General features: G+C 51.6%; 3 protein-coding genes across 16 annotated transcripts; 1 reads left to right on the top strand and 2 right to left on the bottom strand.

The window, feature by feature from the left end:
- Positions 1-90: 90 nt before the first annotated feature.
- Positions 91-4,716, bottom strand: IZUMO1 (izumo sperm-oocyte fusion 1). Of its 12 annotated transcripts, none has more exons than XM_045510663.2 (9): positions 3,498-4,716; positions 3,056-3,130; positions 2,579-2,665; positions 2,104-2,124; positions 1,710-1,790; positions 1,422-1,522; positions 998-1,151; positions 449-689; positions 91-240 (listed from the first exon to the last, which is right to left on the bottom strand). In XM_045510663.2, exons 1-8 carry the CDS (start codon positions 3,733-3,735, stop codon positions 478-480), a joined length of 969 nt encoding a protein of 322 aa, XP_045366619.1. In that variant the 5' UTR covers positions 3,736-4,716; the 3' UTR covers positions 91-240; positions 449-477. The 12 variants fall into 12 exon arrangements, with proteins under 12 accessions (XP_045366619.1, XP_045366618.1, XP_010945420.1 ...); XM_045510662.2 differs by having other exon boundaries at positions 461-689; XM_010947118.3 differs by having other exon boundaries at positions 482-689.
- A 150-nt stretch (positions 4,717-4,866) lies between these two features.
- On the bottom strand, positions 4,867-9,719 carry FUT1 (fucosyltransferase 1 (H blood group)). Of its 3 annotated transcripts, XM_045510657.2 has the most exons (3): positions 9,702-9,719; positions 8,222-8,795; positions 4,867-7,284 (listed from the first exon to the last, which is right to left on the bottom strand). In XM_045510657.2, the coding sequence occupies exon 3, from the start codon at positions 7,280-7,282 to the stop codon at positions 6,197-6,199; it is 1,086 nt and encodes a 361-aa protein (XP_045366613.1). In that variant the 5' UTR covers positions 7,283-7,284; positions 8,222-8,795; positions 9,702-9,719; the 3' UTR covers positions 4,867-6,196. The 3 variants fall into 3 exon arrangements, with proteins under 3 accessions (XP_045366613.1, XP_010945224.1, XP_010945223.3); XM_010946922.3 differs by lacking the exon at positions 9,702-9,719 and having other exon boundaries at positions 8,357-8,875; XM_010946921.3 differs by lacking the exons at positions 8,222-8,795; positions 9,702-9,719 and adding an exon at positions 7,832-7,964.
- On the top strand, positions 9,708-11,339 carry FGF21 (fibroblast growth factor 21). The gene is made up of 3 exons (XM_010946924.3): positions 9,708-10,237; positions 10,350-10,453; positions 10,942-11,339. Exons 1-3 carry the CDS (start codon positions 10,003-10,005, stop codon positions 11,230-11,232), a joined length of 630 nt encoding a protein of 209 aa, XP_010945226.2. The 5' UTR covers positions 9,708-10,002; the 3' UTR covers positions 11,233-11,339.
- Positions 11,340-15,622: the final 4,283 nt, after the last annotated feature.

Genomic DNA, 15,622 nt, shown 5'->3' with positions numbered 1-15,622 from the left:
CAGCCCCTCCTCCCTCAGCCAGAAGACCATCCCCAGACTTCTCCTCTTGGAGAACCAAAAGTTACAATCAGTCCGGAGGAGTGAGTCAGATACTTAGACAACCAGATAAATTTTTATTTTCTCCCTGATTTATCGGTCTTTTCTGCTGAAACCCCGGAGTCCTGAGCATCTCCATGGCCAGTGCTGAACCAGGAGGACTTTATGAAATCGATCACTTTCCCAGACCCAAAGTAAAGTATCCTGGAAGAGGGTAGGGGCACAAATAGCGGGAACAGGTTAGGTCCTAAGTGAGTAAGGAACATCCCTCCCTGCCTCCCTCGGTTTGATCTTACTCTAGCAATTATCTAAGCTTCTCTCTCCTAGGTAAGCCCCTCTCCCAAAGGAAGTCAGTGCTCCTGGGCTCCCAGACCCCCTTCTGCATTAGATAGTAGGAAACCCCGCGCCTCACTCCAAGCCCTGCCTTCTTCAGTGGGCGGCTCACGCGGTCACAACGCCAGCTATCAGCACCACAAAGCCCCAGATCAGCAGCCCCACGAGGCGGCTTCTTAGCACATTCTCGGGCTTCGAAGACTGTGACTGGAGGGTTGTGGACGGCTGGGGGCGACCCAGAGTCACCTCACCCGGTGCCATCTCATCCTGGGTTTCGGTGTTTGGTGATGGTATCTCCTCCACGATTCTTTTGGGCAATACTGATAGAGGAGGGGTAAGGAGCAGTTCTGGGAGGGTGGGTAGGTCCCGCCAAGGCAAGCTCTCCCCATGGCAGCCCGCCCCAGGACCCAGGCCCTCTGAGACAGAATCATGCCTCTAATTGCGTGAAGCCCCAACACACCCAGAGGGAAGCCCTGGCCCTGTGGCCAGAGGCCACACTCTGGGCAGGAAGCCACACCCTCGTAGCCTGAAACCACACCCCTACAGGAAGTTATGCCCCATAGGCCATGCCCCTGAAGCTGACGGGCCCTCAGCCTTAGGACCCTGAATTCCCCTTCTCTCAACTGACCTGTGACACGAAAATGGATGATCGTGGCTGGACTGGATTTCACAGAACCCAGCTCGCAGCGGTAGATGCCTGCATCCTCTGGACTCACCATGATCTTGGTCAGGGTTGGCTGTATCCCCTTGGACATCAAGGTCTCAGAATTGTTCCCCCAAACCTAGACCCAAGCTCAAGGGGTCACAGAGGCCTGGGGAATTCAGGTGTTGGGGGGAGTACAGGGGTGAGAAGATCATGGGACTTCAGTGGGGAGATGGGAGTCCAGGGTGTACGAGTTAGGGCAGGGGTCCCAGGGGGTCAGAAGAAGCCAGACTTGGTAAGTCATGGGTCATGGGCATTGTGGATCCAGGCTTGTGAATTCAGGTGCTGGGGGTTCATACAAGCCTGATGGACTTGGAGTGTAAGCGAAACAGGAGTTCGAGGGCCCCACCCTGTAAAAGCTGTAATCGGTCAGGCCTTGAGAGATTTTATGCCAGTTGAGCTCACAGTCCAGGATCATATCTTCCATTTGATGGACCTCGACTTTGCGCTCTGGGGATAGGGGGTTACTGTGGGATGCTCTTTCACTGTCCTTGGCCCTTTCCCAACCCCCTTCCACTTGGTATCGCCCCGCCATTTCTCGTTGTCTGACTCCAGTCTCCGCCCTTTTTAGAGTCGGCCTCTCCTCTGGCTCCGCCCCTCATACGCCAACCCCTCCTGCTGGGGCGAAGTCTCTCACCTCCGCAATCCAAGGACTTTCGACAAGCGTGAACCTGCTCCTGGCAGGTACTGCACCAGATCAGAGGCTGCAACATCAAACCTGAAGGGACAGGATCAAGGAAGCGGGGCTAAAAGGAGAGGGCAGGGCCAAGGGCTGGAGCTGGGTCGAGTGCTGAATCCCTAGGTGGGGCTCGAATGCAGGCCTGTAGGAAGCAGGCTCTACCAGGCTCAGCAAAGCATACAAATAGAATATGACCCGTTTCCCAAGAAATCTGAGGTGCAGAAGGAATAGTGGAGACCAAGCAACCTCTCTGACACAGAGAGAAAAAAAACACAGACCCCAAAGAGGGAGGCTGGATATTCTCGGGGCAGGGATAAGGGATGGAGGACCAGTTTCCATAATCCGGACTCACCACATTTGTTGGGACAAAAACCTGCCTCGGAAAAGAGAAAAAAACAAAACAAACAAACAAAAAAAAAAGAGCATCAGATTTCTAAGTGAGGGGGGAGGGTATAGCTCAGTAGTAGAGTGCTTGCTTAGCATGCATGAGGTCCTGGGTTCAATCCCCAGTATTGCCATTAAAAAAAAATATAAACCTAATTACCTCCCCCACCAAAATAAATAAATAAAAATAAACAAAGGATTGTTAATTTTTAAAAAAAGTTTCTAAGTGAAAGGAGATGAGAGAAGGAGGCAAAGGAACAGGGTAGGGCTGGGTCTCTTGGGTTGAAGGGAGGAAGGACCTGGGAGCCTGGACCCCTGGGTCTGAATGAGGAGAGGGTTGGGAGAGCTAAGGGATTGGAGTCAGAGAAGCAGAAGGCTGGGGACAGGGACTCTTGGACTGCGGAAGAAGAAGGCTGGCGTGCCCAACTCCTATCTTCTCTCACCCTCTTTTTGAAACTGAGCAGCGTAGCTGGCAAAGGTATCCTTTGCCAGGTGCAACATCCACAACAGCTCTTTCACAAAGAGCTGACCTAGGAAGAAGAAGGATGACACAGAGTAGTTCAGCGCCCCTGCCCCTCCCAGGCATAAGTTACAGGAAAGCTGGCCTCTGTCGACAGAGCCTGGCATTCAGCTTTTGGGTCTTCTTGGGAAAGGTAAAATTTAATGACCACATAACATAATGTTAGTCACTGGGCTAAGAAACACCTGGGTGAAGGCATTGTCATGGTCTCCGTTTGAGAGATGACAAAGCTACCAAATTTTTTCACTCAAGACCATACAGTTAGGAAATGGCAAGCCAGAACTGGAAGTGAGGCTGTCTGGCTCCAGAGCCCAGTACCTGACAACCAGACCAGGTGTCACCAGCAATCTCTTCCCTGAGCGATTCTGGAGGCCCTCCTCTGTCCCCTCTGTGCATTTACCTTTTACATCGCTGTCTGTGACACGTTTCATATCCTTCAGCAAACTCCAGGATGCCTTTTCTAGTGTTGGTTTATCTGGGGAGGGGGGTGGGCGGGAATAGAACCCCAGATTCCAAGCTTCATTGGCTCATTGGCTCACCTAGTCTTAGAAACTACAATACCAATGGGCCCAATGGGCAAGGATAGGCCTGGTTAAGGGATTTTTCCTCTGCCCCCCGTTGCCTTCTGGGAGTTGTAGTCTTAGTACATAAAACTGCAGGATTAAGGATAGGGGAAATACTGTATTTGCCAGTCCTGGAGAGCCCCAAAATCTGCATCCCAGCTTTCTCCATTCCCAGGAAAATCTGCCTCCAGCCCTTTCTCCCCTGCACCTCCCGGCAATCCTAGCCCCAGAACCCTCCTTTCCCAGAATCCAGGAGTATGCACTCCGCCCTGCCCTCACCGACGACCCCCATATAGGAATCCTCGTCAATCGGCAGATTCTTGAAATCCTCCACGGCTTCCTTTACCCTTATCATCAAATTTTTGTGATCTTTGGCCTCCAGGTGGCCAGGCAGGTAATCAGTCTCCAAGGAGTTTAGAGCTTCCACGACCTTTGGATCACACATGACACAGCCCCAGGCAGGAAGCAGACAGGCGGTCAGCGCCACCACCAGGAGGGGAAGCCACCGCTGCCCCATGGTGGCCCCAGTGCTCAGTTGCCGCCGAACTCCAGGGTGAGTCCTCTTATCCTAAACCGAGGAGGTGAACGCTAAACGGAGAGAAGCTCTTCCCCGAGACTAATGGAGTCCCAATTTGCAGGGCGCACAATTCTCGTTAGGAAACGGAGTCTCAATGCACCCTAAAAAGCCGCTGCTTGACCTTGATACCTGACTGTTGTATCCTCGAACACTAGGGTTCACTGAGGAGTCCAGGTTCTGAGGGTCTTTAGAGAAGACGATCAAGCCACGTCTTTCCACGCTTTTCCCACGACTAAAATTAGGGATTTTGTTTTGCGAGGGTGAGGTTGGTCGCGTGGACTAGAGCTTTTGGTTGGGATCACAGTCACGGTTCGCCCCTTACTACTAGGAACTCCCACAGCCTCCACATTCTCGCTACTCACGTGGGACCCCGAATTCCCAAGAGATATTTCCTAGGGTTTCCTCGGCCCCGCCCAGAAGCCCAACTCTTAGTCTGATTGGACAGCAACATACGGAGGCCCCGCCTATCGCTCCATGATGTCACAGAAGCAGCAGCCTTTTCAGACTAGAATTTTGCCAGCATCTACCGCAGGGAGGTCCCCTGTCAGCTCTGGTTTCCAGAGCCAAGGAAAGGGCTTCTAGCCTTCAGTCTCCTTCCCTTTCTGCGCCCCAGGACCCAGGCTTTTGGCTAGATGCCCAAGGCCCTTTGGAAACCCTGTCGTTGAGCTACGAAAAAGCGGGAAATGGCCCTTTCTAGCCCTAGGACTAGGACTCCCAGAAGGCTTCCGGGTCTTTTCATAGCAAATTACCGCAGCCAACCCCATAGCTTCATGGGAAATGTAGTTCAAGAAATATAAACTTTGCTCACTCCCTCCTCCATCCACCTTCTCTCTCTAGTCTCTAGGGTTGGATGCCAAGGTCCCAGAGGAAAGAGAGGACTGGGAACCAATACTGAGAGGCTCTGAGAAAGGCATTGATGTTCCAGGACCACAACTCACACAAGTGCAGTAGCAAGAGAGCAATGTCCCAAGATATGAGTGATGAGAGTCCCCGAAATTTCCACACCTTTACTCCTCCTCACTCACACACACACTCATGCACACAAGACTCCAAAAAACCTGCAGAGACAGGTTGGTAGTGTGGACTTTTAATTCATACCTCCCTCTTTCCCGCCTATGGCAGCTGAATAGAGAATGGTCCCCCAAAGCTCCCTGAGAAGACTAGAAAAGAGCTTCGATTCTCAAACAATTCTGTAATAAAATCTACCTCCATTCCCTTCAAAAAGCATCAAAGGGGTCCTGAAATCTGAGCCAAGAATCACATCACATCCTCTTTGGCCAGACCCTGTGCTGCTGCCTGGGTGGGAGCCCAGTCTGGGGTCTGCATACCTTCTGATCTTTTCATCTCTGACTTGCCTGAAGCCAGGTTCAGTGGTCCTAGAAGTTCAGAGGCAGATAGGGGTTGGCAAAGGGCACAGTACCTGCAGCTTTCTGAAAGCCCAGAGGGTACCCTTATGCCAGCTGACTGTCAGTAAATTGACCTCATCATCTCTTGCATCCTCACTACAAAGGAGAAAACTTCCTTAATTGGGAGAGGCAACATGAACTCGGCACCAAAGTGTGCATGCCTACCTTTGGCAGTTTTTGAGCTTCAAAACAAAAAGCCCCTAGATTTCTGGAGAGCCTTGCCCCTTAAGCTGCCACTCTCCCTTTCCCCACCTCCCATGTTTTAGCATATCTGTAGTTTTTTCAGGGGCTGAGAATTTGGGTCCAGTTTCACTCTGTGCACAAACTTTCCCAGCTACAGATCGTTTACCTTCCATCACTTTCTAAAAGTGGTGAGGTGTTGCGCCCCTGGTTGTATCTTCATTAGCTTCTTTGCCAAGGTTATCTGGAATTCCAGAATCCCATCCCCTCTGAAAGGGCTCCACAAGTTCATTACAGGCATTAGAGCTGACTCTCTCTAACGCAAATCCCCCCTCTAAAATCACTCCAGAAACACCAAAGGGGAGTTGGTAAATACTTGCTGTAGAGTAGCCACGAGTTTCTTCAGTCCTGATGACCCAGGGAAGGAGAAATATCTCTTCTAGAAAAGACCAGGCTGGTCAAACACTGGAGCAGGCAGTTCTCTGCTCCTAGGGGTGGCAGCCATCTAGAAGCACTCTGGACAAGGACTGAGAAGAACAGATAGGTACTGTGCCTTCTAGAACTGCCATGAGCTTCTCCAGACATTGCCAGCCATCATGAAAAGATCTGCCAGTTCTAGAATGTTCAGGCAGTTGCAGAAAGCCACTTCCTTTTTTTTCCCCCCTCAAAGTCTAGCCAACTAGAATCACTCTTGAAATGAATGTCCACCTGCTGAAGGACCACAAGCTCCTCCAGAAGCTGCTAGGCTTCCAGAGGCACATAACACTGATTCCAAGTTGGTCAGGCTATTCCTGAAAGCTTCCCTGCTGCCCAGCCTACATGTGGAGTGGAGACAAGTCTGCATTAATGCCCACCCACTCAGGCAGGAAGGCAGCCTTAGGTTTAAAGATTTTCAGGAATTTGGAGTTAGGCAGGGTGAAGTTGGCCAGGTAGACAGTGTCTCCACCAGCCAGGTAGGCGGCCCAGAAGCCAAAGGTACCAATAGTCATGATGGTGTGGTTGCACTGCACGAGGAGAGCAAAGTCCTTACCAGGGGCATCCTCCTGCCCATTCCCAGCAAAGATCACATCCCCCTGGGAGGTGTCAATATTTTTCCGGCACCACCCCATGCCATTGCTGGTGACCACAAAGATAGGGGCTTCATGCCGGGCCCGGAACCAGTCCATAGCCTGCTGGAGGTAAGAGCGGTCTCCCACCACACCCTTCCAGCGGTGGGGCATCACCTCCAGATAGTCCCCCCGGCGCACGTGCACACCCACGAAGGTGCTCGGGCGCTTCCCGGTGCGTCGCAGTCGGAGTCGACTCAGTAAACGCTGGGCCTCTTGCCTGAGGTAGTCGTGCAGGGTGAACTCGCGGAGGATCTGTTCCCGGAGATGGTGGAAGAAGGTCCAGGAGCAGGGGAAGCCGGTGAGCTTCAGCCAAGGCTCCTCCAAGTGGGCGTACTCCTCCGACATCCAGTCGTGCAGCTCGAGCTCCCGCCAAGGCGCGTGGCGGTCCACCTCGGGCGCCAGCACGGGCAGGGTGATGCGGAACATGGGGGCCAAGGCGGCGTGCATAGCGGGCTGGATGAAGGCCTGGCGACCGTTGAGCTGGGCCAGGGCCAGCAGCGTGGCGTACTGCCCCATCTGGTTCCCGAACCGACCATCTGGGTAGATAGTCCAGGTTCCTGAGGACGAGGCTGGATGCTTGGGACAGGAAATGGAGGCGTTGGGGTTTATAGGCGTGCCCGACAGGCAGAAGATGGCCACAGGGGATGTCACCAGGTTATAGTCTGGACACAGGGCAGACAGGTCCAAGGCATCATGAAGGAGATCTTGGTGGATGTGGAAGAAGAGGATTGCAGCAGAAACACAGACCAGCAGGAAGGTCAGACAGAGGTGACGGCGGCTGGGGGCCCACATGTCTGCAGGGGAGGAAAAGTGAATGAGTAGGTACTCAGAGCTTGAGGTTGGATATCAGGGGAGGGAGGCCTGGGGAAGGAGGAAATAATGGGTTTGGACTCCTGGGTCCAACGGAAAAGGGGATCAGGGCTCCCAGATCTGAGTTAGGAGATGCTGGGGCCTTGGAATTTCAAGGCATGGGAGATGGTGAAAATTTGTGGTTTCCAAAATAGCAATTGTCCATGACCCACCACCTTGTCCTCACATCTTGAAATCTCAGTCTCCCAGGCTGTAAGGTGTAACTGAGGTTAGACAGTGTTCCCCCAGCTCCTTTCTCCATGTACCTGTGTGTGAGGGGGAAAGTCCATCACAGAGGTGACAGGAAGTGACAGGCCAAGTCCAACGTGAGAGGCTGGAGGCCCGGAGGAATTCTGATTCATGAAGGAGCAGGAGTTGGGGATTGGGGGTGAGGGAGACTTCCGGGGTCGTAGGGGGTTAGAAGTTGAGAGTGAGCCTCTTAGGACTGAAGATCCAGCTCCTGAGTCCGAAGCATCCGCATTTCCCACGTACCTGAACTCCTGGCTGATGGCAGATCCACAGTCGCCTTGGCGTGGCTGGAGCGCTCCCTCTGCAAGTGCAGCCCACATCCGGCGGCCCCCGGAACACTGCACTCAAGGCTCCCTGGCCCAACAGCCCTCCCCCTCCAAGGCCGCCTCCCCAGACTGGCTGCGAGGGCTCGGGGAGGGGAGGTACGAGAGGGAGAGCGGTCCGGAGGTTCACAGCCTCCGCCCCTCCCGGGCCAAGCAGGTAGCTCGGAGGCGGAGCCCCGCCCCTTCCCTGGCTGCGAGCCTGACTCCCCGGGCTGGGGTGACAGCCCCCGCCCTCTGAACCCTCCCCGGACCGGGAGATCCGCGCTCCAGCCGCCTCATCCCCGCAACTGGCCAGCCTGGGGCAGCCTACTTGGCCTCCCAGCAGCCGCATCCTTCCGTGGACGTGGAGATCTAGTGCCAGCTGCAATGCTGGACCCAGATATTCTGGTCCATCGACCTCTCCTCTTCCCCTCCAGTTCTGGGTTCGGCCATCCGCCCCGGGTACCTGGATGCGCCGAGTCTGGACACGCCCCGGTGACTGGGGAGGACCCGGGCAACTGGTCGTGGCGAACAGCGCGATCCTCCGCTCCCTCCTCGGGGTGGGGCGGGGGCGAAGTGGGATGCAAAACCTGTTTTCCAGGCTGCTGCTCCAGCGGATGCAAAACCTCCTCCAGCTCTTAGGGTTTCGGCGCGAGAGCCTCCGGCGCGAAAGCGTCCCGGCGCCCACCAGGGGCCGCTGATTCCCCATGCGTCCCGTCCACCCACAAATCAGAACGTCACGGCTCCCAGTCTCTCCTTTGGGGGATCTTGGGGTCTTACGCCTGATTGCTGCTTTCTAGAAGGGCACGTCCCGGAGGCGGCTTCTCCGGAGGACGGGAGCCGAGAAAGCAAGAATGGAAGAGTTTCTCTTCCCCGCCTCCCGCAGGAACCGCAGCAGCTGCCGCCTGGAACAAAAGCGGCGCTCCTCTGCAGACCTGAAGCGCTTTCCCTTGTCGAAGGCCCCTCCCCACCCGCCCCCACCCTGGCCAGAGCAGTCTGATCATTGCCATTCAAGAAATCAGATCCAGGAATTGGACTTGGCTCCCCAGAAGTTTGACCGTTATTTCCCCAGAACCAGGACTCCAGGTTGTGAAGTCCAAGCCCCAACAGTCAACTTCTCGTTCAGATCTGGTGTCCAATCTCTTGCACCCTTAGATTCTGGGAAATTGCCACTCCCCCCGCCACCCTGATTCCCTTTGAGATCTTGGGTCTAACTTCCCCCTCCAGAGCCTTGGTCAGTTGCCAACTCCGAGTCAAAGATTTTCACCCTCCTCTCCCCCTTCCCCTCCCCAGGCTATTTTAAGGACAATTGTCTGAGCCTGGGTAGCTTCTCTGGTGAAAGAAACACCAGGATTGCATCAGGAAGGAGGAGGCTGGGATGTTTGGTGTTTGGGTGCCCGGGCTGAGGTCGCTGAGGTTAAGGTTGGAGGCTTCTGGGTCAGGACACCTGTGTCCTTACTGAGGACACTTTTGTCATGTGCTGCCTACTGACTTCCTGATGATCTAGGAACCTCAGTGTCTGAACCCCAGAAACCCAGACATTGAAGTGGGATGCAGAAATTCCAGTTGTGGGCCACAAGGTGCATCAGTCAGCCGGTGAGGCAGTTTTCCAGGCCTCCAGCCCCCTCCTCCCTCAGACCCAGGAATCTGAAACCCCAGCTCCCACCTCCCTCAGACCCAAGAGACTGGGCCACCATCCCCTTTCATCCAGGTCACAGTTAATCAGATCCCTATCCCCCTGATTCCAAAGACTCAGGAGTCCAGGCCCCCAGCTAGAAGGACCCCCGATTGCATCATCCACTCAGGCTGACCTGGCCACGGTGGAATCCTAGCTTCTGCCAAGTGGGTCAGATATCATGCGTCAGGCGTCGGGAAGGTGATTGGGCAGGTCCATCTGGATATAAATTCTGGCGCTTCTGCATCCATCCCAAGAGACTTGGGTGTCCCGTCAGCTGGGAATCCAGCTGGTGCAGGAGGACCCGGGCATCTGGACTACATGAGCAACCATCCGTGGATCTGCTTCCCCAGATGACCAGGATCTTAAACAGAATCTACACCATTCAGCTCTTCAAACCCTAGACCCCAGACCTCATCTGAAGACGTGAGCCATTGATGGACTGGGACGAGGCCAAGTTCAAGCATCTGGGACTGTGGGTCCCAGTGCTAACTGTCCTTCTGCTGGGAGCCTGCCAGGCACGCCCCATTCCTGACTCCAGCCCCCTCCTCCAATTCGGGGGCCAAGTCCGGCAGCGGTACCTCTACACGGATGACGCCCAGGAGACAGAAGCCCACCTGGAGATCAGGGCTGACGGCACAGTGGTGGGGGTGGCCCGCCAGAGCCCTGAAAGTGAGTGTGTGGGTAGGGCCTGGCCCTGAGGGAGGAGCAACGTGGGGCCCAGACTCCTGGGTCGAAGGGAGAAGGGGGACTTTCTGAGTCCCTGACCACTTTCTTCCCTTAGGTCTCTTGGAGCTGAAAGCCCTGAAGCCAGGGGTAATTCAGATCTTGGGAGTCAAGACATCCAGGTTCCTGTGCCAGGGACCAGATGGGAGGCTGTATGGATCGGTGAGTTTCTGGGACCCCCATCCTTGCACCCCACCATTCCTCTTAACATTCTCATAATCTGGGGACCACATCTTGCACCTTTGACCTTGGCTCCTACGTGCCCGGCTCATGCTGGATGCAGGGTCGCAGTAAAGTGAACATGACCTTGAGTGCTAGCCAGATGCCCCTGCCAGGACTTCGAGAGCCTTGACAGATCCCTGGGCTGGAATATTCCTCTCTGTGAAGTTGGGGCAGGGAGGTGGGAGTTGCAGGACTGCTTCTGTTGTTTTGTGTCCTGGGGGAGGGGGCTAAGGACCTGGATTCCACATCTGAGGGAGGAGGGGCTCCCCCAGCTCCCCAGGAGTCTGGGAACCCCTGCATCCAGTTAGAGTACAGGACTCAGTGGTCTGAAAGGAGAGAGAGCTGGGGGCCTGGACTCCTGGGTCCTGCAGCAGGAAGATGTACAGGAGTCAGTCCCATGTCTCTGACCTGTGTTCTCCTCGCTTCAGCTCCGCTTCAATCCAGAGGCCTGCAGCTTCCAGGAGTTGCTTCTTGAGGATGGATACAACGTTTATCAGTCTGAGGCTTTTGGCTTCCCACTCCGCCTGCCCCCCAGCAGCTCCTCGAATCGGGATCCAGCTACCCGGGGACCTTCCCGCTTCCTGCCGCTGCCAGGCCTGCCCCCGGCACCTCCAGAGCCTCCAGGGATCTTGGCCCCCGAGCCTCCTGACGTGGGCTCCTCTGACCCCCTGAGCATGGTGGGGCCTTCATACAGCAGAAGCCCCAGCTACACTTCCTGAAGCTGCCGGCTGTTTATTATCACATCTCCTCTTTATTTATTGAGTTATTTATCTTATTTATTTTTTTATTTTTCTTACTTGGGATAATAAAGAGTCTGAGAGGAGGATCAGAGTGAGCACGTGTGTTTGAAAGAGGAAATGGGTTTGCTTCCTTGTCTTCCTTGGTACCCCATTGCCAGGGAGGATCCCAGCCTCTCCCCAGCCCTTTTCTGCTCCACAAAGGCATCCCCAAGGACTCTGGACTATCCCTGCCCTTTGACAGGACAGGACTTGTAATTCTCTCCCATCCCTCCCTCTTCCCCTGCTCCTAGCCTCATGGTAGTGTTGCAGGAAATATTTCCTTGAGGTACCTCAATAACAGGGGACATTTTTTAAAGTGACACAGGACATCCACAGCCTCATGGGATATGTAGTTTTCTGGGTTCATTTAGCACTAGGAATGAGAAGACATCTTGGAACTCAAGATTGGGCAAGGACCCTTGGGTTCCAGGGGTGTAATTTATGCTAGGAAGGCACTCTCAGGTCCTGAGAGATCAGAGAGCTGGACATTAGGACATCTGGATTTCAGGAGAACAGGGGAATTGGAACTGCACACCCTGGTCCAAGAGAAGAAGAACCAGAGATTGGGAGTCCTGAGTCTCAAGAAGAGGACTTGAGTATCTGAGTGCTTCCATCCAGGTGCTTATGGACGTTGGAGTGTAATGACTGTTTCACAGAATCCAATCCCAGTGAGCACTCTCCCTCCCTTCCCACCACCTAGATTTCCATACTGCTCTTCAAGTTACTTCCTGGGTAGGAAGGACATGAAGACAAAGATTTAGACTATACTTTGCAAAGGATCGTGGGTCAGCCTTGGCTGCATCCCCGGTGTCTGACTGACTACAGCAGCCTCATAGGAGCTGTGGTCTCAAGCCCTAATAAATTCCAAGGTCCAAGGGAGAGGAAAATCTCAGACAAAAGAAATGTAAGTGTGGATCCCAGAAGGTCATGGGAGGGATTCAATATCTGGAGGCAATGAAAGTCTGTGTCTTGTAGAAAGGATGGTTTCTACTCCGATGGTACCAGACTGGTTCAGACAAGGGAGAGTTCTCACCGGCAACATAATCTGAAATGCCTCAAGGGGGCAGAGACCCAGATAAATGGGAGGACAGAAACCTAGGAGGAGAGAGAAGGACAAAGATGGTTAGTGTCCCCTTGTCCAAAGAGCATCCCCTGAGGTTGCTGCCAGGTACAGGACTGCTGATCTTCCTCAAGATCTGCTCCAGCATCTCTGTTTCTAGACTCAACTCCTGGCAGGTTCCACTGGGTGAGGTACAAAATGTGATCAGCAAGGAGCTATGATGTGCACCAAAAGAACTGTAAGATTTTGCCCTTAAAATTGATAGCAACCTGGGCAGCCAGTCTGGGAAGGGATCCTGGTAGATGAATTTACTGGCAGTGATTCCAGATTCCAGTGTCAGTTCTAGGGGTTGGGGGTGGCCCTCACTGGCTCTTTGGCTGATGGAGACCTGCACCCCAAGTGGTCTACACTTGAGATGCTTTAGGGTGACTGTTCTCAAAGGCTGGTCCTGGACTGGCAGCATCAGCATCAGCTGGGAACTTGCTAGAAATGCGTGTTCTCTATTTACAATAGCCAAGACATAGAAAGAACCCAAATGTCCATCAACAGATGACAGGATGAAAACGCTGTGGTATACATATGCAATGGAATACTACTGAGCCATAAAAAAGAATAAAATAATGCCATTTGCAGCAACATGGATGGACCTGGAGATCATCATTCTAAGTGAAGCAAGCCAGAAAGAGAAAGAAAAATGCCATATGATATCGCTTATATGAAGAATCTTTTTTTAAAAAAAAAAAGGATACAAATGAACTTATCTACAAAACAGACTCACAGACATAGAGAACAGACAGATTCACAGACATAGAGAACAAACTTCTCACCCCAAGGGGTGTGTCCATCTATCAAAAGTCATCAAATTGAACATTTGAAACGTGTAGTTTACTGTACAGGAATCATACCACAATAAAGATGTTTTTTTAAAAAAAAAGAAATGCATGTTGTAGAGTCCAGATATAATGAATTTAAAATTCTGGGGAAAAGGCTAATTCATAGGGACAGAAACCAGATTAGTGGTTGCCACCAACTGGTAGGAGGATGGAATGGGGAGCGTTTTCATTTCCTAGGATGCTGTAAGGAAGTACCACAAACTGAGTGGCTTAAAACAACAGAAATTTGTTCTCTCACAGTTCTGGAGACTGGAAGTCTGAAATCAAGATGTGAGCAGGGCGATGCCCTCTTAAAGGCCCTAGGGAAGGATCTGCCTTGTTTCTCCCCAGTTTCTGGCAGTTGCTGGCAAACCTTGGCATCCCTTGGCTTGTAGGTGCACCTCTCTTATCTCTGCCTCCATCTTCGCAGAGGCTTCTCCCCCAGTGTCTGTTTCCAGCCATATGGGATTTGAGGGTCCACTTTAACCCACTATGACCGCATCTTGACTTGATTACATCTGCAAAGCCCTTATTTCCTAGTAAGGCCACATTCACAGATTCCAGAGGGACTCACATTTCCAGGGGCTGCTGTTTGACTCAGGACACATCTCTACGTGCAGTTCCCGTACTCCTCTTCTCTTGTTCACAAGTAAGTACATTTAGGAATTTTCTTGGTAGGAAGTGCGGTGAGGCACGATCTCTTTCCTAGCCTCCCCATTCTCAGAGTTCATTCTTTGCTGTTTCCATACAGTGTGAAAACATATAACCTCTCAGCATAGCCACCTCTGCAATATTTCAGAGGAAGACCTGCCTCCTCTGTTTCCTCCCCCACCAGGACTTGAACAATCTCTCTCCTTTGCCCCTGGAATTCCTGCCAAATTCATTCTGGGTTTTGCTTTCATTAGTTTTCATGAGAAAGGACCTTTGTCCAACCACTAAAAAGAAAAGATCATCATGTAATGTGATAGAGGTAATTATCACCACAATGCAATCCTATTACAAGATACGTGTATGAAATTAACGTGTTGTAGCCCTTACATTTACACAACGTTATCTGTCAAATGTATTTCTTTTTTTGACAAAAAAGTTTTATTCTACTATACTGCATTTTTTTTCACTTTTTATTGAAGTATTGTTGATTTACAGTGTTCCAGCTGCACAGCAAAGTGATTCAGTTATACATATATGTATATTTATTCTTTTTCAGGTTCTTTTCCATTATAGGTATTACAAGATACTGAGTACAGTTTCCTGCACTATACAGGTCCTTGTTGTTGAATTACAGTTGATACACCATATTATATATATTATATAAGTTTCAGGTATATAATATAGTGATTCACAATTTTTAAAGGTTATATACCATCTATAGTTACTATAAAAATCTGTTCTATTTCCCTTGTTGTATTATATACCCTTGAGGCTTATTTTATACCTAGTATTTTGCACCTCTGAGTCTCAAATATATTTCAGTAACATATTTTTTTTTAAATATGGAGTTTTGTTCTTCCAAAAGAGAGATTCTGTTGAGTAATTCTGAGATCTCTGAGGACCGGGACCACTACCGCATCTTCCAAATTTCCCATAGCCTCCTATACCCACCTACTAATTAGAGGCTGTGAAACTTCACACACACACAAAGATTTGACTGCTGCTGGTGTCACATTCTCTCACCAAGTCCCCAGCCGTGAGGACGGGTGGGAAATTTCCAACTTTCAAAGCACTTTTGCTAGTTTCCTTCTCTTCCTGCACTGGTATTGGTTCGGCCCTGCTCATTCTGATATGTCAGGGTTTGCGGGGCTCCCTTGTCAGCTGGTTTTGCAGAAGGTGTTGTTTGTGAGCTTTTCCTACTTGCTCTATCTCGGTTTGTTTGGGGAGCTGGGGAGTGGAATTTGAGAAGACTGAGAGACGGTGCTGCCTAACCTGAATCTAATCACGAGGAAACGTCAAACAAATTCCAATCGAGGGACAGTCTGCAAAACAACTGGCCTCGACTCTTTGAAAATGTCAAGGTCAAAAGAAAGATGCAAGAACTGTTTATACTCACAGGAGACCAGAGGTCCGCGGCACCAGTAAATGCACTTCGTTGAGCAATCCAGGCGATACCGTGGACTTTAGCAAGACGATTGATGAAATTTGAATGAGTTCTGTACGTCAGATAGCAGCATTTTGTCTGTGTTAAATTTTCTGGTTTTGATCATTGTACTGTGGTTATTAAAAAGAATGTCCTTAGCGGGGCGGGTATAGCTCAGTGGTAGAGCATGTGCCTTGCGCTTAGCATGCACGAGGTCATGAGTTTGATCCCAAGTATTTCCATTAAATAAATAAATTAACCTAGTTACCTCCCCCACCCCTCCAAAAAAAAAAAAAAAAAAAAAAAAAAAGAATGTCCTTGTTC

The sequence above is a fragment of the Camelus bactrianus genome, chromosome 9 (assembly GCF_048773025.1).
Source record: "Camelus bactrianus isolate YW-2024 breed Bactrian camel chromosome 9, ASM4877302v1, whole genome shotgun sequence".
In the NCBI taxonomy this organism is placed as follows: Eukaryota; Metazoa; Chordata; class Mammalia; order Artiodactyla; family Camelidae; genus Camelus; species Camelus bactrianus.
Note: the sequence above shows the minus strand (reverse complement) of the source record. Positions and strands in the feature narration are given on the sequence as shown.

Bases quoted from the DNA above. Each gene is read 5' to 3' on its own strand.
- IZUMO1 (XM_045510659.2), bottom strand. From the start codon at position 3,735: ATGGGGCAGCGGTGGCTTCCCCTCCTGGTGGTGGCGCTGACCGCCTGT. The intron at 2,125-2,578 runs GTGAGAGAAGAT...TTTCCGAGGCAG, and splicing joins TGCTCAGTTTCAAAAAGAGG to GTTTTTGTCCCAACAAATGT. The intron at 1,791-2,103 runs GTGAGTCCGGAT...CTGTCCCTTCAG, and splicing joins TTTTTGTCCCAACAAATGTG to GTTTGATGTTGCAGCCTCTG.
- FUT1 (XM_045510657.2), bottom strand. From the start codon at position 7,282: ATGTGGGCCCCCAGCCGCCGTCACCTCTGTCTGACCTTCCTGCTGGTC.
- FGF21 (XM_010946924.3), top strand. From the start codon at position 10,003: ATGGACTGGGACGAGGCCAAGTTCAAGCATCTGGGACTGTGGGTCCCA. The intron at 10,238-10,349 runs GTGAGTGTGTGG...TTCTTCCCTTAG, and splicing joins GGCCCGCCAGAGCCCTGAAA to GTCTCTTGGAGCTGAAAGCC. The intron at 10,454-10,941 runs GTGAGTTTCTGG...TCCTCGCTTCAG, and splicing joins ATGGGAGGCTGTATGGATCG to CTCCGCTTCAATCCAGAGGC.